Source organism: Stegodyphus dumicola, chromosome 3 (genome assembly GCF_044657685.1).
Source record: "Stegodyphus dumicola isolate Sdum_Otavi_A_Nest chromosome 3, ASM4465768v1".
In the NCBI taxonomy this organism is placed as follows: Eukaryota; Metazoa; Arthropoda; class Arachnida; order Araneae; family Eresidae; genus Stegodyphus; species Stegodyphus dumicola.
The window spans coordinates 204,846,630-204,872,916 of NC_140770.1; the positions used below are offsets into that span (position 1 = coordinate 204,846,630).

Consider the following 26,287-nt stretch of genomic DNA (forward strand, 5'->3'; position numbering starts at 1 on the left):
TTCAGAGTTTTTTACATACCAGCGACCCTCCCTCCAAAAAAAAAAAAAAAAAAAAAAAAAAAGATCTTCAGTTAAATGAGTTTTACAGATTAACAAAATTTGTTAAAACTCGATATAAATGCGGTAATATATATATATATGTTGTATGATCTTAAATTCATTTAGTGCGAAATTATTCTACTACTTGCGCAATATATATATGTTGCATGATCTTAAATTCACTTAGTGCGAAATCGAATTATTCTACTACTTGCGCATTTGCTGCAAAGTAAGTTAATAATAATTTATTTACTAAAGAAATATTGATTATATTATCTCAAAATTAATTTTAGTAAAATTATCTTAAAAGAGTGAATCCATAGTTAGTAAGTTTAATTTAGAAAATTGTTTTAAAGTATCTTAAATGTAAATTGTTAAAAATGTTTAACGGGGACTTGAATTAAATCATGAATAACAAAATTTCAATTGTAAAGAGAAATAAATTAAAAGCAAGTAATTAAATTAAATGCAAGTAATCATTGCCATTGATTGGAAATTAGTTGACTTTTCAAGGGGAACAAACCAACTCTCGTTCAATGAACAATAATTAAGAAATAAATACGAAGGTGTTTCGTCCTTTACTCGAGCAATATATATATATATATACAATATATTTTAAGTCGATTACTTAATATTATTTCTCAAAGTAGGAGGCTTTAAAGGCCTTGATAAGTTTGCTGTTGGAACAAACAGGTAAAGTTATATAAAACTGATAAATTAAAATTAGAGAAAAATATAAGCACAGTTTAGTAAGGGTATTTCTTATTTCCCAGAATAAACTTATAATTTGCAGTTCAAAAGTTCGTATGAAACGGGAAACAATATGGCGACGCTGCCTTCCCTTGCATTTTCTGGCAACAAAAAACCCGCCTTGCAGGGAAGCCATCTTACCGCAGCTGGACGTTTCGTAACAATGTCTAGAGTAGATTGTGTGGTCATCCACTTTTTGTCATCGTAGATTGCCCATGGACCTTATAGGAGAGACTAACCCAGTGGGCGGGGCGCGCGTCACCGACATGTCGGCAAGAAAGAGTATTGACGATCTGGTTTACTTTAACACTGAAAACCTATGGCGTTTGTATCACATAACTCTTTTTAATTATTAAATGTAATACGTTGTATAGTGATGAGATTATGAAAGCCACAGTTTTTTACAAATAGGATTTAATATATCTCATTAAAGCACTTTTTACTGCATTTCGCGCATTTTTACTGAATTTCGCGTAATTCTTGTATAAACATCTTTACTTTGGTAAAACAGTAAAAACTCTAGGCACAAAATTCATGAACTTAATTTTGCGTACAAATAACGTAAAATTAAATAAGATTGATAGTACGTGATGCTTTGAAATAAATAAGGTAAAATTAAACAAGATCTGATAACTTTTTTTAAAATTTAATGACCATTTTCAGGCAGTCATTTTCAAAACTATAATAACATTACAAAACAATCATTTATTTGATTATATCATCATTAGAAAGCCCGGCCGTCATAAGAAATGACCGCTGTTCTAGATATTATAAATTGTAATTAAAATTATTTGTGCAAAGGTGTCTGGTAATTTAAACTGAATTACCCAGGGCAGGCGGCGAGGACGCCCCTTTGCTTACTGCCCCATGGGGTGTCCCCCTTCTACTTGCTTAATTGCTTAAAGTAGAGTGCAATGAAGGAAACCACTGGCGGTACATTTCTTAAGAGCCACCGCTAGCTCAATAAATAAAGGTGATTTAAATAATGAAATGCTAGTTCACATGTCAAAGATCTCTTTGTACATAATATTTCTTGTGTAGATCTTTCCATCATTTTTAAGCTCGCCTTGCAGAGGACCATCTATTATCTTTAATTTTACGTCCGTTCTTTCACGAACTCTTGAACAGGCAACATAAAGTTGACCGTGTCCAAATGCAGGCTCAGGTAAAAAAATGCCAACACGCTTAAGCGTTTGGCCCTGAGGCTTATGGATGGTCATAGCCAAGGCAAGTTTTACAGGAAATTGTCTACGTCTCAATTAAAACGGCAACCCTATGCCGTGGCAGCTTCACCCCATTGACTAGTACAGTTAAGCAAGCAACCAATAAACTATCTGCGACAAACAGACATTTAAGCCGCATATATATATATTAGGTGAAGTAACATCATCTCCTCCGAAACGGCTGGCTCCCGGGAGCGAAGCACACCGTTGGATTCCGCAGGTCCGTGGCACGCTTCCCCTACGTTTTCTCTACATTTTCCACTTTCTTTCTTGGTTTTTCCCTATTAGAGAGATTTAATTACGTGCCAAATTCTTTTTTCTCGAATATCTACGGAACGGCGCCGAGTTGAAATTCGAAACGCGCATCCTCGGATTCGAAAAATTTCTCCTAATCCATCGATACCGTTCTCATCTTCGTACGATTTTAATCGGCCAAGATATTAATTAAAAACTGCGGAAACGTTAATTTGCGTGCTCATTTTTCCGAAAGACAACAATAAACTATCGGCGACACACACTTTAGCGGCTTATATATATAAAAGAAGATTAACTTATTAACCTCAAAGTGGAATATTTATTTAGTAATTTATAAAATTCGGAGCATAAAATTTTTTGAGTCTCCCTTCATTACGAAGGGCAAAAAAAAGGTAAAATAAAATCTAGAAGCACTCAGATTTTATATTACGCCCAAAAGGAACCTTTTTTTAACGTTTCGTGTGTTACCTATATTTACTGAATATCATGTTCTTCGCCCGTAAACCACATACATTTGAAAACAGCATATTTTTAGAATTTCCGCACTGAAGATAAAACTGTTATTTTCCGTACAGTGCTCTCTCTGAACACGTTGAGTTTGTTAATCAAAAATTCGTTAACGTTTTACAAAATATTAAATAGATTAAAACAAATTCGAAATTCAGCCGTCCAGATGGCCATGTTCGAGTGGAGGATTACATTATTCAAAATTTGATGGCTCTAGATACTGTCGTTTTTGTCACAGTGCGAGAAACATACAAGTATTAATGCAGATTCTTCATTATTTAATTTCTTTAAATATGAAAATACAGGGCGATAATATTTGGTAACAACAATTTGCAAGGAGACACGGACATTTATAGTAAAACAGCGCAAAATGCCGCTCCGAAACTAACAGCCTTTCTAGGCTACCGCCCCTTTGGGCTAAAAAATTAAATTAACAGTAAATAAAAAAAATCTTACGCAGAACTAAAAATAAATTTTAAAAATAATCACTATAAAATACAAGCAAAATTAATTATTACGGTTAAATACTATTTTAATATTAGAATTAAATGTATAAAAATTATTAAGGAGTCAAAAGTGTTTATCACTATGATGTATTGTGAAATATAATTGAAATAAAATTCCTTTATAGAAATTGTGTTATAATATTCATCTATAATTTTAAAAAAGCAGCACAATTTAGAATTTTAAACAAAACTTTCAAAAATTCGTTTTTAAATATTTTAGTATTTTTTACTTATTTACACCAATAAAAAACATAAAAATTGCAAGAGAAAATTGCTTGTTTGAAATTTTCTATTAGTTCAGATTTAAAATATTATTTTCTAAAAGAAGTAGTTACAAATTTCCTTACAGCATAGGAAAAGCTAAAAAATTAATCCAGCCCTGAAAGCATGCAATAGCTTTATAATTATTTGGAACGTTAATTATGCTTGATAAATATGCTAAATTTTTAAAAATCAATCTCAATTTGAAAAATAAAACTATGTAGAAATTCTAATTTGTGAAATGAGGCGCTACAACCAGCTTTTTCTTGACAATTATACATGCTGCAATAGGCAACCACTGTTAAATTTCTGCAAGTCATCCCTACTCCTTCGGATGTGATCAAGGTGACAGCCGGGAACGAGGAAGAAGACCCATTTGGGTAAGTCTATTTCTTATAAGGTCCATGAGATTGCCTTGTTGCTGGACGTACCGGAATGGAATCGCCTGCTAACATTCTGGTACCGTCTGATATCTAGATCATCGATTCTAAATTTTCTAGCACAATGGCTGGGGTTAAAAGCCTCGGTTAGTACCTTTGCCGTAAATAAAAGATGATAAATAAGTGAATAAAATAATACCGTGAATATTATTTGTATATGAAAGAAGTAATTGCCGTTGAAATAAAGAGTTGTTTATGGATTACTTTTTCATTTTGAATATTACGTCCTTTGCACATTTCTGTAGCTGCGAATTTACGTAAATCGCATATTACGTAAGCCGGGAAATTAGTGTAAGCAGATGTGCTGAGCATGCTGTCTATTTTTCTTAGAGCTCTCTGATAGTCTAAAAATGTAGCTAATGGAATATTATTTGGATCACATTGAATGTTTTGTATATTGATGTTCTTTAGCTGAATGCGTGCGCGGAAAGTAAAAGTATCTCATGAAATTAGGCACGATCACATTTATCTTCTTTTGAGGGAATATTAACAATTCATCTTCCATCCACATTTTCGAGGAGAAAATTAGTACTTGAATAAAAAGAAACTTATGAATTTGAAATGAGTATTGATTCATAGACCAAAGCAAAGTGATCAATGTGTAATACTCATTATCAGTAATTATACCTACCATTCTAATATAATAAAACATTTTCCATGCTCTGAGAAATTTCATTTCTAAAGAATGAAAAAGTGAAAAAGATTAAGATAATGTGTGATGAAAACTTTATTTTCGTTATTGTTTTTTCCATATCTCTAGCTATGAGAAAATCTTATACTATTTTGTCGACTTTCGGATCGAGGGATTTTAAAAGCTCCATTCTTCAAAAGTATTACATAGAACACAATTAATTAATGTTATTCGAGCCTGAATTCTATGGCATGGCAACCGGCTTTCATAAATTACCTTACCGTCAATAGTACAAAATTATTTAAAGTATGTTTTAACAATCCAACATTTCTTCAACGAATTTTCATTTCGAAACATTAAAAATTCGACACTTAGCGATTTAGGAATCATTAAATAAGAAGTAAGTCTTAAACATATTATCAGAAAAGATACTCACAAAATTCTACGTAAAGACTTGAAAGTAAATAACTATTTTCTTTTCTGAAAGAAAGAAGGACTTATCTCAAAAATGAAAGCTGAATAAATTATTTTAAATAACAATACATGAAAGGAAATGAAGATTAATTAGAGTAGGTGAACTTGAAAAGAAATTGTTCTTGACCTTTAAGTATAATTTCTGGAGCACTTGAGGAAATGGCGACCATTGAGTAGCCGGTTAAGTAGAAGGAATTAAAGCATGAACAGAAATGAGAATATTTTTTTTAATCTTCAAGCTTTAAAAAAGAACGGTTTCCTTTAGAACAGAAGCAAATAGTCGTTGAATGTTTTGCCATTATTAATTACTTAATCAACCTTTAGACTATTGTAAAATAACGAAAAAAGAACAGAAGGATTAATAATTTAACGTAAACGTAAATAATCGCACAGAATTGTCTAAAAAAGTACACCTGATATCTTCGAAAACTTTTGCCGAGTGTGACTGAATGTGTGTAGGCACTGGAAAGAAATTAAAGAAAACAAGTGTCATTTCTTTACTCGTTGGTTATATTCTTCTGAAGAATACGTTATAGTACTTAGAAGTTGAGGGTGTTTATAAACTTTTAAAACGATTTCGGGGTCGTTGCATTTCAGATTTAAAGAATGTTTTTTTAAATGTTTAATCTGATAGCCTTTTTTCTGGCCTATACTACAAGTCTGCATCATGAGTTTTATGATGGAAGGGCTTTTAGATATAAAATTTCCGAGGATATTGATTTCCATTCCTCTTCCATTACCTTCCAGAGTCGTGCTGGATTTGCGCTTAGAAAAAGATCTTTCCAAGAGACCAAAGACACATAGACCACAGGTGAAATGTCAAAGGACTTCGCATAAATGCGTTGGAAAGGTAACTTCTATCAAGGAATGCAATGGTACTCTTCGAAGTATGACTTGTTGTTTTTTCCTGATTAAGTTTCACTATTTGAAAATCATGAATACAGATAATAAAATAGAATTTCTTTAAATATCGGACGTAAAACTTTTTCCTGATATAATGTAAAGTTTGTTTTAATATTTTCCCCTCTTCTTATTTTTAATTTCCCATTGTAAGAAAATCCTGCGACAATTATAAATCCCTTACTGAACTTTCTTTGCATTGTCGGAACCAGTTACTTACATATTTTCTTTCGTTTTCAGTAATAAACAGACCTTTTCTTTTTGCAGTCACTTACAAAAGCCCATGCTTCATCGAAAGTCTCAATGTATTTTCTCCGGAGATCGGTTAAAGTTCTGCAAATTGTTCTGCTTTGACCTACATGCCTTGGCAAAAGCTGGTGAAGTTATATATCGTGTATGTGTGTGTATGTGTATATTTAATTATGGCAAAGCACACTAGGGCTATCTGCCTAAGAGAAGGGATGCCTTCGTGGAGGACTTTCTAAGGGAAACTGGCTCGTATACAAGTTACACATGGGGAAAACCACGAAAACGCCCATGCAGCCAGCCCGTTCGCGGGATTCGAACCTCGGACCGAACTACCAGTGTTCAGCAACTTTACCGCTCGGCCGCTGGGGCAGTTATATATCGAGTGCTTGATTAGAATAAAATAACCTCACTGTAAATCTGATTTAAAATTTGTAGCACCAGCTTCCTTATACCACTATCATCCCCCCCCCCCGCAAAAAAAATCGTTTATCATGTTGAATATCACAACTGATCTCTATTTTAAACGAAATGTCGAATATGTTGCGCGATGCTTCCTATTTTATTTTTTTACAGTGTATATTTATAATTTAAAGTTGTTCTCTGTTTAAGAAGGCATATAAAACGACTGTTATGAAGCTAAATTTCAATATCAGCAGAAAATTCTATTACTCAATTAATATTTCAGCAGTTAGTAAGACTGATACTAGGTCCAATATATTCTTCACATTCCTTCAGGTGGTGTGGTGTGGTGGTATATTTAATTATGGCAAAGCACACTAGGGCTATCTGCCTAAGGGGAGGGATGCCTTCATGGAGGACTTTCCAAGGGAAACTGGCTCGTATACACGTTACACATGTCACATTCCTTCAGAATATCCTTCATAAAGTATTCTTCACATTATATTATCTTTACTATTTTTCTACACATTGCATTACTCCTGCACTACATTCATATTTACTTTTCTTTTTCTCTTGATACCAGGCGTTTCTTTCTAATTAATTTGCTGACCTTCCATATGTTTTTTGTTCTATTAAATCTTTACAATATATTTATCTATTTATCATTAATTTAATATAACTTATTAATATTTTTGTCTTTTTATATTTTATTTATATTATTTTATATTTATTATATTTTGCATTATTTTCATTTAACATAAATAATTCATTTCTGCAAATAAAATCTGTAGTTGTGATCACGCCTCGGAAACTGATGGATAGCAAGAACGGGAAGACTCGTACCAAATGTTACCATTGCACTAAACATAAGATCATAAAATAATAATAATAATAGAGTGCTGCCATACAGCAGAACGTAATATCTTTAAATTTAAATTTAATCAGTCTGTTTCTGATTAGCAAACTGAACGATGTAAAAATAACAAACGCACTCCTTTAATAATTAAAAGCTTTAATGATATAACTAATTGTAAATGACAGTACATTTAATTTGCAATGTATTCTTGAATTTTAAATTTAAAAAATTGTTTAAATATTAAAAAAATTATGATAATTCACTTTTCGAAGTAGTATTATACTACCTAAACTCTATAGACTACAGTTTTCTTTTTTTCATTTATCTTTTATTTGTCATTCTTATTTTTACAGTGCATCAACGCTTCTACACAGCTTCAACAATTCTAACCTTATAAATAAAAATGCTGTTCAATATTGATTTTAGCAATATTGCTATTACAATGGTCAACAAATACGATGTTTCAGCTCTTCATCTACTGGTCTTTGATACATGCTATATTTTATCAAGATATTATTATTTTATAATATTTTTATTAATTTTGATAATAAGATATATAGTTACTTCCCTGAATCTTTTTATTTTATAACATTTTAATCATTTTTATTACATCTCGTAATTTTTCTATTTTGTGATTTTCTATATAATTTATCTTTCAGTATATTTAAGTCCTTTTCAATTAGAGAATAGAATATCTTATGACAATTAACAATTCTTACAGTTTATTTCGGATTTAGATTAAAAGTATTTTTAATTATTAACGACGAATCTGAATCTTCAGTAGATCCGCTATTTTAGGCAGAAGACTAGTAAAAGTTATAAAAAAGCTTCGTTATTTTCCTTAAACCGCATAGCCGTCATGGTCCCTAATATTTCAGCAGTTAAAATACTTCCCGTTTAACGCTAAATAAATTATTCGTTCGACCTTAATATTCTCTCTCTTTTTATTCTTTTTTTTTTTTTTTTTTTTTCATTTTTTCTTTTTTCTAAAGGCATCGAGGTCGGGTGAAAGTTGAAAAAGCCGACTTTGCGCCAACAAACGGATGACGCCAGATGATCTCGCTTTTAGGCAATCCGTAGCTATCTGCGTTTAAGTGCTGTCACTAAGCAACTCCTGAAACTTGATTTTGTCATTTATCGCTCTAAATTGGCGAACTCAACCATGCTAAATTTTCTGTTTCAACAGTCGACTGCTGAACAAGAAAAATTTTATTTTATTAAATTAAGGTTTAATTGTTTAATTTTATTTTTAGACTATTTTGATAGTCCAAAAATTATTTTTGATAAAATTAGAACATAAATAAATTGAATAAATTTGTTTTAGGAAGAATTTCTGTAATTTATTACTAAAAAAATTTATTTTCTAAAATCAGATTTATTCATTAATTTATAAACAATGACAGATACCTCGCACAACGAATGCAGTTATGCCGAACGCTATTTCCCAGTAATACGCAGTGACAGCGCGTATTGGTATTCCATAACTGAAATCTTTTCCATAACTGAAAACCTATTCCAAACCTTATCCGTAACTGAAAATAAATCTACTTTTTGCACAGAAAAATATAGCTATTTTAGTTGAAAATATGTCTTATGCGTTAAGCCTGTTTACAAAAAGTTAATAACACCTGGAGAAATAAGCGATAAAATGGTCATATTTGGCTTTGAGAGTTTCCAAAGTTCTTGTGGTAGTTTCTATTCTAGAACATATTTTATATATTTCTTGAACTAACAAACACAGATCCAGGAACAATATTAAAAGAGTTGTAAAATTCTATCCTGTGTACTTTTAAGTTACAGTTGAAGTTGAAGAATCTTAAGAATTGATTAGCGAATAATCGCTCGAGTTCTTGAGACAGAGACAACATGTAAGAAGTGTGAAATTACCCTTTATTATTCCAATAAGGTTTAACAGAACTCCGTCTTGGAGTTTTACAATAAAGCCGCCACTCGGGCTTGAAATTAGGAAACTAAGAACTAAACTAATCTTAACTAAAAAGATATAGCCGAAGCTATCAAGATTCTAACCGAGTTGGCCCCTTAAAGCTAAATAACGGCGAAAAGGGCCTAAAGTACAGCCGAGCGCAATAATAGCTTAAAAGAGAGTAGCCTAAAAAGGCGGACGCGTGCTAGCCAGAATCACTGGTTCTCCCTCACGAATTCAGTATAACTTCACGGCTAAATACTTCTCCTCATTTGCATTAAAACGCGATTCTAAAGCTACGTTCTGGCTGGAAGTTTTAAGTTGAAATTCAGGAAGACAGGAAAGGAACTTCCTGTTAAATTTCCTTAAAATTTAACTGTTAAAGAAATTAACATAATCCTTACAGTGTTTCCAGCAGATATGAAGTCAATTTTCCTTGAGCTTTTAGTTGCAGGCTGCGCACATTTTTAAGTTTTTACCTTTTAATTTTTTATTCACTTTTAATATTATATATATATATATATATTTTTTTTTTGATTTTGCACCCTGTTTTTTCAGTGAAGAGTTTTCATTTTGTACCAGTGATCAGAAATGATTTGAGATGTGTAAATGAACATTCAAGTTATCAGGAAGTACTTCTATCTGTGATTCTGCATTCTTCTGTAGTTGTTTTGAAAAATAATGTTTCTGCTTTTGATTATAAGTTCGGAATAAACGCAGATCCAAATCCAATAATACTGTGCACTTTTTAAAATTTTATTTTGATAAATGTATTTACTCAACATTTTTAGTATTGTCTACTCTAGTGAAAAAAAAAAAAAAGAAAAAAAAAAAAAAAAAAGCTTGTCAAAAAAGACCAATAAGACAGGGAAAGACATTTCTACCTAAACGGCTGTGTTTGTTATGACACAGAAGCATAATCACATGCGTAAATAATACCGTTCGATTTTGAACGCCTACAGTTCGCGGAAACGTCGAACAAAGCAAATAGAAAATAAGTAACATATATTGTCAAGAATGTAACTTTAGGAGCTTTTGATTAAACATTTCTCTTTAAAATATATTTTATTTTACTACAGTTTTTAATGCATTAGCATAACAAAGCAGTTTATATTTTATCAGATTATTAGTTATATTTTATCAAATTTGAGATTTTCGGGAATTTAAAATTTCTATGCTTACTTAAAATTTTTAGAAGTGACACAAAAAGCTTAAATTAGTAACATTTTATTTTTCTATAGCAATTTTGGTGAATAAAAAGGTTGTTTTTTATAAACTATAGTGTTCACTACGTAAGTCCCTTACAAAATTAATTTTTTTTTTTTTTAGAAAAAGAGCTAGGTTTTTATTTAGTTAGTTTCGGTTTTAATAACAATTTCATTGAACAAATAATAAAGATAGTAAATTATTACTAAGTATTTGAGTTTTAGTTCCATTTACATCGCCAGCGTTATGTAAAAGATGTATGATATGAATTAATCTAGAAATAACTCACTCCAGAAAAAAATTATTATAAGCAATTAATGTTTTTAGAATGGAGAGGAAGAATGCTCAAATTAAAAGGAAGAATCAAGGAGATATTTTAAATTTAAGTTATAGTTTTGATTTACGCATTTTTTTTATCTTTACATACTTTTTCCCTTTAAAAGAGTAAAAGGCTCAGCGACAGAAAAGTTTTTTTAAGAGATCAAGCATTCCAGCAGCAAAATAAAAGAAATGTAATTTAGAAAATATAACCATGGAAATTTTGTATTAATATTTTAATTACGTACAACCTAAATTTTGAGCACTACAACTTAGAGAACAAATGCAATTTTTATATTCCTGTTTTTCAATATTCAGTCTAATTAAAAAAAAAAAAAAAAAAAAAAAAAAAAAAAAAAAAAACTTGTTTTTTTTTAATTTAAGTAATTTAAGTAATTTTTTTAAATCCCATTAATTACTAATATTTCAGTTGAACTTTAAAATGTTCTTGATTTGGCATACATTCTGAAATTATTCTTGATTCTCTTAATGTTCTTGATTTTGAGTACATATGATAATCATGATTCTTCAAGAAAGATTGTTCAAAAATTTTGTACAGAATATCACAACTATAAAAATTTTATTCATCCATTACTTATTTGGAATATTCATGACAAATCTTAAAATTTTATACTGCAGTAACTTTCACATTTATAACTTATGGTTTAACGTCATAAATATTATAATACTTATTATTTTAACTTATGCTTTAACATCATAAATATTATAATATTTGAAATTATGGTTGCTTTGTTGTTATTTCATTTATAATTTTTTTATTTTACACATAACTCGAAGACTCCGCAGTTTTCTTCAAATGCAAACATATCCATCTCTTGGGCATATCCACTCTAATTGACTGATGTATAAATTCAGTAGTTAAGGGATGCTCTGATGGTTACTTATGAAACTCTGCGTTTCTTACATAAGCTAACTGGCCTTTGTGAACTGCATTAAATATATCATTATATAAAGACAAATAAATAAATAAAGCAGCATTCCATTATATAAAAAATTAAAATAATAATTCTGTACGAAAAAATCATATTTTTTCATAAGGTTCATGCTTTCAGGTTTATCTTGTATCAAGAGGATAAAAAGAATAATTACGCAGAGCTAAAAATAGACTGTTTTGAACTAGTACTCCCCAACATACTCTGTCTTTACATACAATTATTCCATTTCTTAAATTTAAAGGATTTCTGTATTCATTATAACATTACTCAATATTCTAAAGGTTATATATTTTCTATATTATACTCAATACACCATTTGATATCCATTACTTATATGCTGATTTCATAGTTGCATACTACAAATGTTTACCTTATAGTTGCTTAGTTACATACAGTAGCAATTGTACGGATAAGAACCATATGAAATAACTATATGTAACATATTATACAACATTTTTATCTACATCTTTATTAATTTCATTCTTTTCATAGGTAGCACTTGTCAAAAACGTCAAACTAGAAATTATAGTTATGGCCCATAGTATTATTTTTGAATAAATATTTTAGTTCATGCCAGTTAATACAAATGATATTTATAGACATGAGCCAAAATGTTTAAAAACACCATGGAAATATGTCAACATTATGCTTTATAGAAACAAAATGTTTCGATAAACCATGGAAATATATCAACATTAGGTACTATACGTTCGACAACTCTGAAATACATAATGAATAATTAAAGTAATGTTTTTAATTCAATATAAAATTTTATTGCTAATCATAATGAACATACATTTTCTAGGAATTATTTATCACATCTCTGTAAATAATTCTAATAAAAATTCTTATATCTTCAAGAACCGAAAAAAATGTTACAGGTTTCCATGGCTACAACAAGGTTAAATTGATTGCCCAAAAGACACTCTTAATTTTTTTGGCATTAATCAATGTCGATGAAACTGCATATTGGAAAATCTTGCCAGTGTCGATAATGTCACATAAAAATGTCGATAATGTCACATAAAAATGTCGATAATGTCACATAAAAATTTTAAATTAATTTGAATCTGTTGCTTTGAACTTTTTGCAATGACTGCTGTTAGACAGCATATATTTAATTTCATTGTTGGGTAATGTGCAGGAGATATTCGAAGTCCAGGCGGCTCTATGACCATTATACATAATATTTGATTTCGGATGGTCTGTTAACTGATAGTGGCAAATTAAGCAAGGATTATCTGCAATAAGAGAAAAACTTTCTTGAAAGACTTTCTACAGAGAACTGGCTCGTATTTAAATTACATATGGAAAAAAAAAAAAAAAAAAAAAAAAAAAAACAGGGACAGGACACGCAGTCAGTATCTTGGGAGAGAATTGTGCTCAGGACGAGCTGCAAGTGTTCGTTCAGTGGTCTCAAACTGGTTGGCCATGTGACGTTAGAAATTCATTTTATTAATTTAGATTAGAAATTAGTAATTGATCACCTGTGGAGCACATACGGTCCTTGAAAATTTTGGAAAGCAGGGAGGCCTGCAGTAGATTTAATAAATTTGTCGTCATTTTTATTTTTGGAATTCAAATTTAATAAATTTGTCGTTATTTTTATTTTTGGAATTCAAATTTAATAAATTTGTTGTTATTTTTATTTTTGGAATTCATGCTTATTTTCATTATCTTAGGAGTATTTTCAGGCTTACCGGAAATATTGGCAAATTTTAGCAAACATTAACTAACATTGAAGTTTAGTCCAAAAGACGCATTAGGGTTTATTTCCAGAGCATATTTTAATTTTTCCCGCACTGCAATTAAATTTTATCCGCTTCAACAACCTTCATTTATTCATATACTGAGAAACCTGCATTTTTATACATTTGTTCATGTCCAAAAAAATCACATTTATTCAAAGTACCAGTCATTCCAACTTCTTCTGGCACATCATCATAAACTCCAAACGTTGAATTTCGTCTTTGCCTGTCTTCGTTAGGGCAATTCATAACGCTGATTGAAGGTATGAATTACAATATTATGATATTCTCAACAACATTGTTATATTCTGAATTTTTCCAGGATGTGCCGCTTTCTAACTGCGGTGCCATTGGAAGGGCAAATGTTTGAGTATTAGTCCAGCGAAAGACTATTTTACTATTAATATTACTTGCTTTTCTATCAACGATCAACTTACAGGTGATGTCTTCCAACTGACTGCCAATCTCACGCATATTTGTGTTTCTTACCTCTTCCATTTGTGCATTGTACTGTATTCTAATCTTTATTTCAGGCCACTCGGAGATCTAACTTCTCTTTGCAGAAAACTGTAAAATTCTTGTCTTAGATTTACTTTACGATTCTTTTCTTGTACTTGATGAAATCTCTCTTTTTTACATTCATACTTTTAGGGGTTAAAATACTATTCCCTTCAAACCTATTTAGTTCTCAACAGTTAATTAAAGACATTCAAGACAGAAATGGAAACAGAAACTGTTAAGAATGATAAATCATTCAAAAACAACGAAAAACTGCACAAAATTCAGAAAATATTTCTTTATTTTAAAGGTGTATATTAAGTAAGTTATACACACGACTTATTACTCGTAAATTGTAAAGATTATGAATAGTCACAACCATTTCCGTTCATTATCAAGCGTTCAGGTATCTTGAGTCCGCACTCCGACTAGTCATTCAGCATTAAGTCTGGGTGACGATCTTAACTAAGACTTATTTTTGGAGTAGGACTTATATTACGATCATCTTGAAAAATCGTACTAAGACTGATTAGGTGTAATTTGGGGGGAAACAGGGTAGTATTTTAGCCACCAAATATACCTTCTGAGAATAAATCTACTAATCTCTAAAGAATATTTAATACTAAAATGATTTCAAGCAGTGAAAAAAATGCGATAATTTTGCTCATTCTAATTAATATTAAAGAATTTTATTAAAAATTAATACTCGTATCAGACAGTTTACTTACTTTGCTTAGTTTTAGACTAATTTTTTTGTTTTCCACATGCAAGAAAAATTAGACAATCTTTAAGCAACCACTTTAATAAAAGAAAAAAATAAGAACCATTGTGTATTACAGGTGTGTGCAAGACATTGCACATTCTTTCAGAATGAGATAATTAATTATCAGAAGATAATCTTTTGCTAATGAAGCAAAAGCACAAAAATTTCTCGAAAATGCTTCCAAAAACTTTATTTTTTTATATTAAAGCTAATTTTAATTTTTATTAAACATAATTTTTCAGAAATCAGATCATATTATTTCTCAATATTTAATATGTCAGCTGTAGTTCAAACTCATGAGCATATCTTTCTCATTAGCAAATTTTATTATGAAAATAAAGAATATTGTAACGAAGGTATTATACGAATTGAAACAGTGATTGAATTTTTTAACGTGCAATTTGTTAATCTAGATTCCTCATTTTTACTAAACATCATTTTATGTACATTAAACATATATTTTTGAAAAAAATAATAAAATGATAAAAATAGCTGGAAATAGTAACTATTCCTGAATTAGATGCGTACGGATGTTTGGAAAACTTCATTTCCTATTAAAAAAATAAGGAAATCCGATTATCTCATTAAAATAAAACAAAATAAAAATATACCATGCATTTGAATTGAATCCCAAGATAGCTTTTACTTTAAAAGGTGAGTTATTTCATTCCGTTATATTACACAAACTGAGAACAGGAATACAATATCGAAAACTTTTTAAACAGTTTTAGCAAGTTAACTAGAGAAATCGAGTTCGAGTATCTGCAGCTTGTCTCCTTGGCGAGAAAATTATGTCATGATGATGGCAACCCTCGAATTGGCTACCGTGAAAAACGCGAGTGTTCTGCAGCGCGTTGGTTTCAGCTGTGAGGAGGGTGACTTCGGTGCGAAGCGAAATGTATGTCGAGGGCTAGATGTTTGGATACTTTCATTTTCATAACTTAATTAAACAATACGTTTTGTTGGCATTGAATGGTTATTTTTCAAAGGGATTTTTAAAAGTCTGTTACGAGATTACAAAATGGGTAAGTGTATTTGATATTTTAAGAGTCTTACCGGTGAATGTTCCTGTTAGGCCTAACGTTGCATTTAAAGTCCCTATTACTAGCATTCTTTTTAAATTGTTTATTTACTCAACAATTTTTTATATGCGTTCTTCTCCGCCGTACTAATAAAGTGTAATCATATTTTTATTTGTATGTTACAGTGTTCCTTCACTATAGTACAGTTTAAATATCATGCTAAAATTAGCATTGCCATTCTTTTAAAATAAAATTTTGTTCTTTTCAGCTAATTGTTGTGACTGCAAGTAACACTATACGATATAGCAAATAAATTCAGTTATTATTTTATTTACTTGTTTCACAGGTTTTTCGTAATTGATTTCCTAATGTATACATAATTCTGGATTTCTGAATATAGAAATTTTCTAATAAGAAGCTGACAAAAATTGAACGATAGCTAAGTACATTTAAGAGAACTTCAGAAATGCATTTTATATAAATTCTCCCATTTTTAAAAGATATTGATTTGAAACTTTTTGTGAACAAAAGTAGTGTATTTTGAAAAGATCACCGAATGAATCTAAAAGAATCAAATTTCCTTATGCTATTCGTATTTTCCGTAAATTATATGGATCATGTAAGTAGCAATCGTGAGAGGACCCGTGATTCAGAGAGTTCGGAAACCACTTTTCGGATCCGAAAAAAGAAGCGTTAAAGTATAAAAAACAATAAGTATAAGCTGGGTCTTAAAATGATTACCCCCCCCCCTTAAAAAAAAGGGTGAGATTTACGTTATAAATTCGCTTTTGCTGTAAATAAATTTTTATTTTTCAATTTTTAATAAATTCTGAAATGGCAAAACTGTCTAGTATTAATTAAACTGAGAACTAAGCCCGTTTTATACTCTTTTAATGGTTTCCTGATCTGTCCGTATTGTTGATAATTTTCGTTTTCATTCCTTAAGATTTTACGTACACACATTAAAAAAAAAGCCGAGAATAATTTATTTCACACTACTTATTCTAATGATGATGAAAATAGTCAAGTTTAATGGAAGGCTGAGTACTCAGGTATTAAATTCTCGAATTATTTTATCATTGAGAAACATACTTAAAAAAATTAAGGCATTAATTTGAAAAGATGTTCAACTGCATTAAAATATCTTAAATTCTTTATTTTAAACCCAAGTTTAAAACCACTTCGGGTAAAATTTTAAGCCTAAAAATCATACGTGCACTTAAAAAAAAAATAAGTAATAAAAAAATAAAATTTGATCACGTATTTTTATTTTGCTTTAAGACCCGTAGTACCTCCCCATTTTATGTTTCAGTTGATTTTTTGTTTCCTAGAGGAAATACGGTCTCTGTCTTTACGCGAAGTTAACACGGTTCCTTATTTACTTTGGAGAATATTGGAATAAATCTTTCAGAAAAATCTTGAGTGATGCCTGGAAGAAAATTTGCCTATTCTTTTTAAAAGTGCTGTCAAAAATAACGCCATAAGTAGATCAAGTCATTTATGTAATGGAAGAAGGCAGTCTTGTAAGGCAGTTTAATTAAGTTGATAGCGATGACATTAACGATCTGGTGTGAAATCCCAGAGCTAGCAATCGAGGAGCTGATTTAGATGCAGATCGCTATTAAAGAAGCCGACATATCAGACTTGGATCTACCAGAAAAGCATATGACAATTGCAAGTTTTACAGAAGGCCATATTTTTAAAACCTTTAAAGGTATTAATCACTTAAAAGATTTTGGTGCCCCCTACATACGTTTATGCCAGTATTTTTCTTCATTCTTTCTGTCTCATGGTTATATTTAACTGCACCATGATAAAACCGGCAATGGGAAATTTTTGGTGCCTCCTTTTTCCTTGATGTCCCAAGCACGTGTTTATATTGCTTAACGGTTAATGCAGCCCTGGCTGCACCCGATTGAAAAATTGTTACAAATTTTCGAGAATATAGACATCTTAAGGAGGAATATGTTGTAGTTGCAAAGCAAGAAATAAGAAATTCCCCAACAATGAAAGAATTTTTTCGTAATTATAAAAAGTCAACGAATCAGCAGACTTGTTAAATTTTATGAAGCCATCAGCGTCGTAATAACTCTTGTTTTATAGAGCATATTTATTTTCAATACTATTTTGTATTGATATTTATTAAACTTATATCCTTTACTACATAATTTTCTTCTAAGTAAGTATTTTGTTTTAGCTCTTGGACCTATTTAACAATAATTCCGTATGCAAAGTTGGACTAATCCCCGACTTTCATCGGCGCCGCATATTGCGTAATTTCGGGTTATGTGTATCCCTGAATTTTCATCTTGCTTAAGGTATTTTATCCTAAATCTTAATTATTTCTATGAATAACCGACTACATATTCGAAAATTATTATATATAGTTTTATTTTTGATTCTCTAAGATTCGATTGTCTTACTACACGGATGTTTTTCGCTGTACCAACGTGATTTCTTAACCTGCCAGATCAGTTTAGCCTTTTTATGTTCATCAGATAATAGCAAGAATCTTCATCAGATTATTAGCAGAAATCCGAACTTCGCGCAGATTATAACAGTAGTGTGCGTTAAATAGAAATTAATATATTTTCCACAAGACGAAAAATCAGTATTCGTTATGGAATGGTAATAAAAATCTCATTTGCCACATCCGTTTTAGAAATTTCTGTTGTACTTTGCATATGATATCTTTACGTCAAAAGTATTATTAAGAATAATGCATATTTTTTTTTCTCCGAAAATGCTGAGCTACTTGTATACCCTTCTAATCGAGGAAGCCTTGAGACTACGGTATTTTTTTTATTTGCTGAGAAATTATTCTCTAGTCAAGTGTATCGATGACATCGTTTCCATTTATTCGAGATGAACTGCTGTGTGATATTTTAGTGCAATTAAGCGGTTGCCCAGAAGGCCTAATATTTTTTGAAACTGCGTATAATTCATGCATTTATTCGTTCCATTTGTTCATGTGGGGTATTATACAGCAAAAACCAAAGCAGTAGTAAATATTTATTACTGTTAAAAAATATTTTTATTAAAGTAAACTACTTTCAGATACGCAGTTAGCTTTTTGGATACACATTTGTTACCCACAGAACGTTTTAATCCAATCCTTTTAAAAATACAATGGAACATCAATGGATGAATGTTAAGACCACTAAACGCTGCCGAGTTCGAATTCAGGTGTACTAGGTGGCTGTATGCGGGTTTATCATTATTGTTATTGATTTTTGTATTTGAAGTAAAGATTAGCCATATTCTTTTAGAAAATTCTATACGAAATCATTCCTCCCATTAGAATGTTAATCTTCATGTGTTTTCCCGTATTTAGTTAAAAAAAATTTTTTTTCGTAGAACTTTTTATAGTTAAGCATGTAAAGTATGCACATATTTGTCAAAGCTAATGTTAAGTATCATGTCGATGGAATTTGTGCAGTGCACTTAACGCAGTCGTATTTTTGTGATTGATAGTGAAGTAAATATGTAGACACATCTAAATGCAGACGGTAGACTGCCTGTAACGTAACGTAGAATGGAAATTAAATTATGTCACAGTAGTGATAAGAAGACGCTCAGCATAACTTGTTTTTAAGCGATAGTCACCGAGCAATCGCAAGGAATTTTCCAGCCTTGATCTTGAATAAAGGGAGGACAACACACATGTTGAAACCATTAATGGTGAAAATGATACGATTTCTTGGGAAAATACTCTTTCAGCTACATAATATAGTAGTATGAAATTTTTGTATACCTTTATCGCGTTGTTCTTTTGGAAAATAGTTATTAATTATTGTCGGACTTGATATTGGCATTTTTCTTTCTGTCTGAGGCAGTACGAAAACATGCAACAATGAAAATTTTGAACGTCAATTTTAATCTTTCTAAATGTGTAATTAGTGTTAGCTTTGTGTCTACAGCATAACATTTCTTCTAGATTCTCAACTCCGTAATAGTTTCATGATGGTACGTTTGGCAAAGTGTCAATCCATACGTTGATTTTTTTCCACCGTCTTAAGTTTTTCCCGTATTTTCTGCCAGTGGGCTCGAATTTGGATGAACTGGCTGGCTGTGTTAATGTTTTCTCGAGGTTTAACGTAAATAAGAGGCAATGATACTTTACAGTGTCTTCTATCAAGATATCCCATCCTTTAGGCAGTTAGTCCTAATGTGCTTTGCCATAATTAATTTAAAGCCCTGTTTTAAATATGTTACAATTGACGAATCATATTTCACGAGATGAATTTTGTTTTTAGTTCGTGTAAAATTTAAATTATTTGCAAAAATAATTTAGTGATTATATAAATTTTACATTCAACGAGTATGATCTTTGCTTATTTTGTTGTATCCTCCTTCCCAATAATAAGCGAAAGTCTGTTTCTGTGTTAAAGTGCGCGGAAAATGCTTACACAGTAACTAAAAAATAATTGTAAATTCTTCTTGAGGCATGAACCGCTAGAAGTTTTGCTCACCACCGTTTTAGAGAATTTGATATGTGTAAAAACGTTGCCCCTCATAGAACTATCTCGATTAATATATATATATATCAGGAGAACTCTGGCAAGTAAGGTTGCATAGTGGGGATCAATTTGTATCAACGAAACCGAATGTTTTTGCTGCAAGGCCGTTTCCTTAAATTGCGATTTCGCCCGCATTAATCTAATTATATTTTAATTTTGTGTTGCCATTATGACAAACTACCGTGTTCAAAATGATATAGCGCATGCTAGGGAGCATGGTAACGTTTCCAAGCAGCTAAATTAGAAATTTAGTCAATGCAAGTTTCAAGCACGTGACTTCATATTTCTGTGAACTGTTTGAACAGCGGATTATTTCACTCTTTATTCGGAAGGGGAGCTGATGTAGACGTCACATATGATTTCCTTGCGCAGCTTATTATATTATACTCATTTTTTGCCGCACTTCGTTTTAAACTTATTTCCTCGAATTATACTAACTCTCATTAACCGGTTAATGATGAACTCATTAACCGATCTCTCAAGGCAAGTTGAAAATGACATCAGAAATTGCAAATTTTCAAATTAAATATCCCGGTCAGTTTTTGTAGCACAGGAGTCAAATTTCTTCTAGTTTAATTTTTTCCTAACGAGCATAAAACTTTCCCAAATATATGTGTAGGAACCGGGAGACCGCATTAAAAGGTGGATTTTGTTATTTGATCAAAATAAATTTTTTTTAAAAATTTGACAGTGCCAAAACATGAATATTTTCGTTATTTAAAACACTTCTGTAATTGAAAGTATATTACTACGACCATTGATTGCGAAAATAAAGGCCGGGTAAGGACTTTAAAGGCTGATACGGGGGTGGGTGTATACTTTTGCTAGTGCTGATTGCAATAAAAAAAGAAATCTGCACAACTAGATGTAGCAGTCCCATATACAAAATTTCGGCGTTCTGAGGCTAATCGTTTTTGAGCTATGCGTACGTACGTATATACAAATGTCGCGAAAAAAATCCCTTTTGAACCCATTTTACAGATCGTGTTGGAAAAGAGTTCTCTATTCTGTGCATATGTACAGTCGTCAAGAGAGAGAGAGGGGGAAAAAAAAAAAAAAAAAAAAAAAAAAAAAACGAAATTTTCCAGATTACAGTACTTCCTTTTCTCCATACAAAGGAAGAGAAATCTTAAACGCTTAGAAAACCTAGTTTGATTAAAATAAATGGCAATATATTATCAGCATGATCATGAGCATCAGCTATTTTAAATGAACTAGCAGCCTGAACCTTAAAATATGATGTATTTAGATTTAATGCAATAGAATGAAACCCATTTATTTAAATATCTCGTGAGTGTCGTTTTTTTTTTTTTTTCGTAAACTAATGCCCTCTTCTATGTGATATAATTTGAATGAAAGAGTACTGGGAGCTTTATGTTTTTTCTCACGATTTCAAGTGCAGATGTATAGCTCTGTAGTAATCTACTGCAAGAATCAGCAGCAATTGTTATTTCTCAGGAAATACACTTTTCCTTCGCTTCTCAAGAGGAAATTCGTGAGTTTAAAGCACGGTTGCAGTGCTTTACCCCCCCCCCCGTCCATTTTTTCACCCTTTACAGCTGCTTGGTAACTCTTCGATTGTAAAAGTCTTCCTCGTCATAATTTTATCCTTTCGTTGGGATGTTTTGAAGCGTCATTAGCCATTTGCGACTAAAATAACCAAGCTTTACTTCCTTGTACATACTTTGATGAAACGTAATGAATTTTGATTGGTTAAATGATACCCTTTTCGCATGGTATTAATCTATACACCATTTTTTCCCCTGGTGGCTTATTATATTTTCTAAAGCTGAGAATTTCGAACCCCTTAAATCTCGAAGTAGATTTCGAGATTCAAAACTTAAATCATAATGCTTTGAATTCTAACATAAAAAAAGGCGGGGGGGGGGAGACTCGCTAAACGTTTTAGTTCAAAACATTGTAAATATTCATTTTATCGACATCCATTATGGATCTAGATTACCAGTATCATTTTTAAATTTCATTATTTCATCTTAATAAATATATTTGTTAATCTAAAAATGTAAGTATATAGAAAAAATATCAGAGAATTGAACAAATTCGGCATTGCGCACATTAAGCATTATATATGTAATTGTACGGCTGTTCATGACACGATATACATAGGCTACCACATTATGGCTTTGGCATGCATTTGGCGTTTGCGCTTCGTTAATAGAAAAGTACCACTGCGTTTACATTTTGGATGCTTTGAGCTCTTTCGCGGACTTTAAAGTTCTGAAATTTTCTCGTAAAACCACATACAGTTGCTTTATTGTGACAAATGATTAAAATATTCCCATATTATGGTATAAAATTTCGCGCTTACATTTTAAATCTTACATATGGTGAATATTAAATAAGCGGTAACAAACATTGTCTAATATAGCTTCTGGAGAAGAAGCGAAAGGGCATTCAGAACGATGCATAAGCATTAGTTTGTATTTTGCAGTCGCCAGTAACTGCGCTTAGAGGTTGTTTTTAAATAGAGAAAAAGCTTAAAGGGTTTTATAAGGTTTGCTCATATATTATGAAAGGAATTATGACAACACATGAAAATAAATCTTGAAATTAGACAAAATTGTTAATTTTTTTGGGGGGGGGAAAGCTTATGTTTTTTAAGAGAACCTGACTGTTAATCATGTTCACTCGATATACACAGAACTTTCGCTAAAATTGCTGCTGGTCTAAGGCTGAATTTTGTCTTAATTTTTAAACATTAGATATGCAGTAAGCTTGTTAACTTCCTCCGTTTCGAAACTTAGCATTAATTAAACGGTGGGATGTTGTATGCAGTATCTTAATGATAACATAATGGCTGTTGGTGCAGTATGTGAAGAATAATTCTCTACAGATAACTCTGAAATATTTTATAATTATTATGTGATTTTAAAGAGAATTAAAGGTTTAAATATCGTAAACCAGCTGACAGAAAGGAAGAACCTTTCACCATCTTACCACCAAGTGTATATATTTAGAAACGCGGAGGCTGTAAAAGAATTTCGAACGGGAATTTACTAGCACAGCTTGAAGTAAGCTTTTCTGCACAGAAAAATAAGACGAAACAATATATTTACCACATTTATTTGAAACTTTTAAACTACCATAACCTGTCCGAAAAATAAAGAAATGCTCAGTTTCTATGACGATTTCTTATAATTTTTCCATTTAAAACACAGGAAGTGAAACTGAATAATTTAATACGAATAGTGTACTTGCAGGTGTATTGGTGTTCTTGCAGTCACAAGCGCAAGTAGACTTTTTATTTGATAAATGAGGCATCTTCTGCCTTTAATGAACTTAAGAAGAAAACATCTCAATAACTGTACACGCAAATGCTTTAAGATTCTTTCACTTGTCAGAATCCATACTTCATTTCTCTGTTACTGGATATTGTGGTTCCATTTTTTTGCCATAAATGTACTGGGCAGTAGTGGATGACAGTGAAATCAGTCTTGTTGTAACACCTTCAGAATTATCTTTGTGGTCCTGCCAAGGGCTGAGTAGGTAAAATTTTTCATCATCTCTAATTCGTTTCGGTTTGATAAAAACGCAGAACGGTACTTAGTATGTAATATTGCAACCACCTTGGCGCAGTTGGGCGAATGTTACGGGAAGAAAAGAAAGTTACTTTTATTTTAACAAAAGTTAATCATGATTTTTCTGTAAAAGCCGTTAGAACTTGAATACAACAAAAAGAATGCGTACGAAAAATGGCGACGTTGGAAACTGAATATTTATCATTCGCGCATGATTACCGGAATTAATTTTTATGCGCGTGGTAACCAGATTTTGAAGTATTCTGAAGCTTTGGCGATTTCTGTTAAGGTGGTTGCGATAATACCTAAACACCTGCAAAACTTTGTTAACGTGATAGATTTTAGAGCAGTTGCAACAATCCGGAAATTAGAAAATGCACCCTTGGCAACCTTTTTTTTTTTTTTTTTTTTTTATTGAGAAAAAGGAAATGCTTATCAAAATTTAAGTGACAGTAATATTTGAAGGAAAATAAACAAAAGGAGTGAATGAACGCGCAGGAATGAATCGTACATCTGCAAATTGAAAAATATATTTTGCAGTTTCTGAGACTGTGGAGAGAGAGCAAACGTAAGCTATTTCATTATGATATTGTTCGAAATGGCTGGAAGAGCAGAGGAAAGTAGTTTGTGTGAGAGAAATGCAATCATAAATTTTTAATAGAAAAATAAACATTTGAATCAGATAGGTATGTTGGGTAGAGAATCACGTAAGATCAGCCTATTTACCGAAATCTGTGTATTTAAAAATTATTGCGATCTGAAAATCTGAGATTGCAAACTAACTCCTTGAAGAAGATTTTATGAAAAAATGCATATTATTTTAACTTATAATTAAATCTTTAAATTGAGTAAAATCAAAAATCAGCTGAAAAAGAATTTCCCTTTTAAAAACTCCGACACTTGTTTCTGCATTTGATTTTTGGGCATACTGGAGCAAACAAAAATTCAAAGTGTTAAAAGTATATTGTCATATGAACAAAATTAAAAAAGACTAATTTGTAAAGTCTTGCACGAAATTGTTGCCTATTAGTTGAAGCTTGCAATTAATCCTACAAAGTTGTTTCAGAACATTTAGATTTTATTTTAAAAGCATATATAAGAAATAGGAATTTTGCAGTTAACATAGTACATGGTATTAGAAACCTATTTTATGACAGTTGTATAGGCTAACATTTGTTGCAAAATATTAAGAAGTCCAGACCTTGTGATTTACGCTGTATTAAGCAATGCACTATATTATATTGGATATAATTAAAAATCTTATGCATCATCGATTGGTAACAACGTAGTTTTATATCAAAATGTAAGTGAAAACAACTTTGCCAGGTATTGAGGAGGGGGGGGGGGGAATGCCAGTTAAAAATTTAGCGATGGCGAAAAGAAAGAAATGTTATTTAATGATCTGTAAATTTCTTATAGGCGATAGCTAATGAAAATATTGTAGTATGGTTTAAAGATAGATCACGAACAGTTTCAAAAGTCTTGTTATAAAGAAATCTTTCAGGTGAAATCTCTTCTGGAATTTATATCCTCACTTTGGGAAATCTCGATGGATCCGATTTTGGACCTTTATTAGTTGGTAATATACAGTGTGTTCAGGTTTCTGCGCTTGCAAAAACAAAGAAATTATTAATTGCATACAGCTCTCTTCAGTCTTATATATTTAGTATTAGAAAATTAGATTAAGAATGCAGGTTAGATATGTATGCATACTTGAATATGTAAAATGCGTTTTTCAGTGTTTGGCGTGAACATGTAATTTTAGTTGAACGGCCAATAGTATTAAAAAGCTTTCTAAAATCTTCTTTCCAATGGTTCAGTGTTTTGTGAAAGTTTCAGCTCAAATTTGAGCATGCTGTCTGTCATGTTAATTGAAAATAACGTGAATAATTTTCTTCCTATTTACAAATAACATCGTGACTCCATCTCTTTGCTCGTATTTCCATGCAAACGACGTATTTATAGCAAAGAGAGGTAGGTTGCTTTTGAAGCCTATGGAACTTGAGATAACATTGTGTCTATCAAAAAGTTTCTTGAAGATATCACTTATTTCCTTACGTGAGAAAAACGTCATCGCGAACTTCCATTTTTGCATATCTACCTGTTTTCACAGAAGACCATTCTTCTTCGATAACGGACAAAATTTCTTTAAGCTGATAGGAGTTATAAATATTATACTGTTTCGTAACTGCCATTACTGAATTGACAGTTTTCTATAAAAGATGGGAAAAAAATTCTTTTTTTATGAGGTTCTTAGTTTTATATATTATGTCAGTTTTAATCTAACTTCGCAAATACAAGAA

At 31.2% G+C, this 26,287-nt stretch overlaps 1 protein-coding gene across 2 annotated transcripts in view; it reads left to right on the forward strand.

Moving 5' to 3' along the window:
- The first annotated feature begins 15,750 nt into the window (after nt 1-15,750).
- Nucleotides 15,751-26,287, forward strand: part of Unc-115a (actin binding LIM protein Uncoordinated 115a) — a 213,598-nt gene continuing 203,061 nt past the window's right edge. For both annotated transcript variants that reach the window (XM_085813788.1, XM_085813789.1), the window contains exon 1: nt 15,751-15,928. In XM_085813788.1, coding sequence (XP_085669914.1) covers nt 15,925-15,928 — 4 coding nt within the window. In that variant the 5' untranslated portion in view covers nt 15,751-15,924. The remainder of the gene's footprint in view (nt 15,929-26,287) is intronic.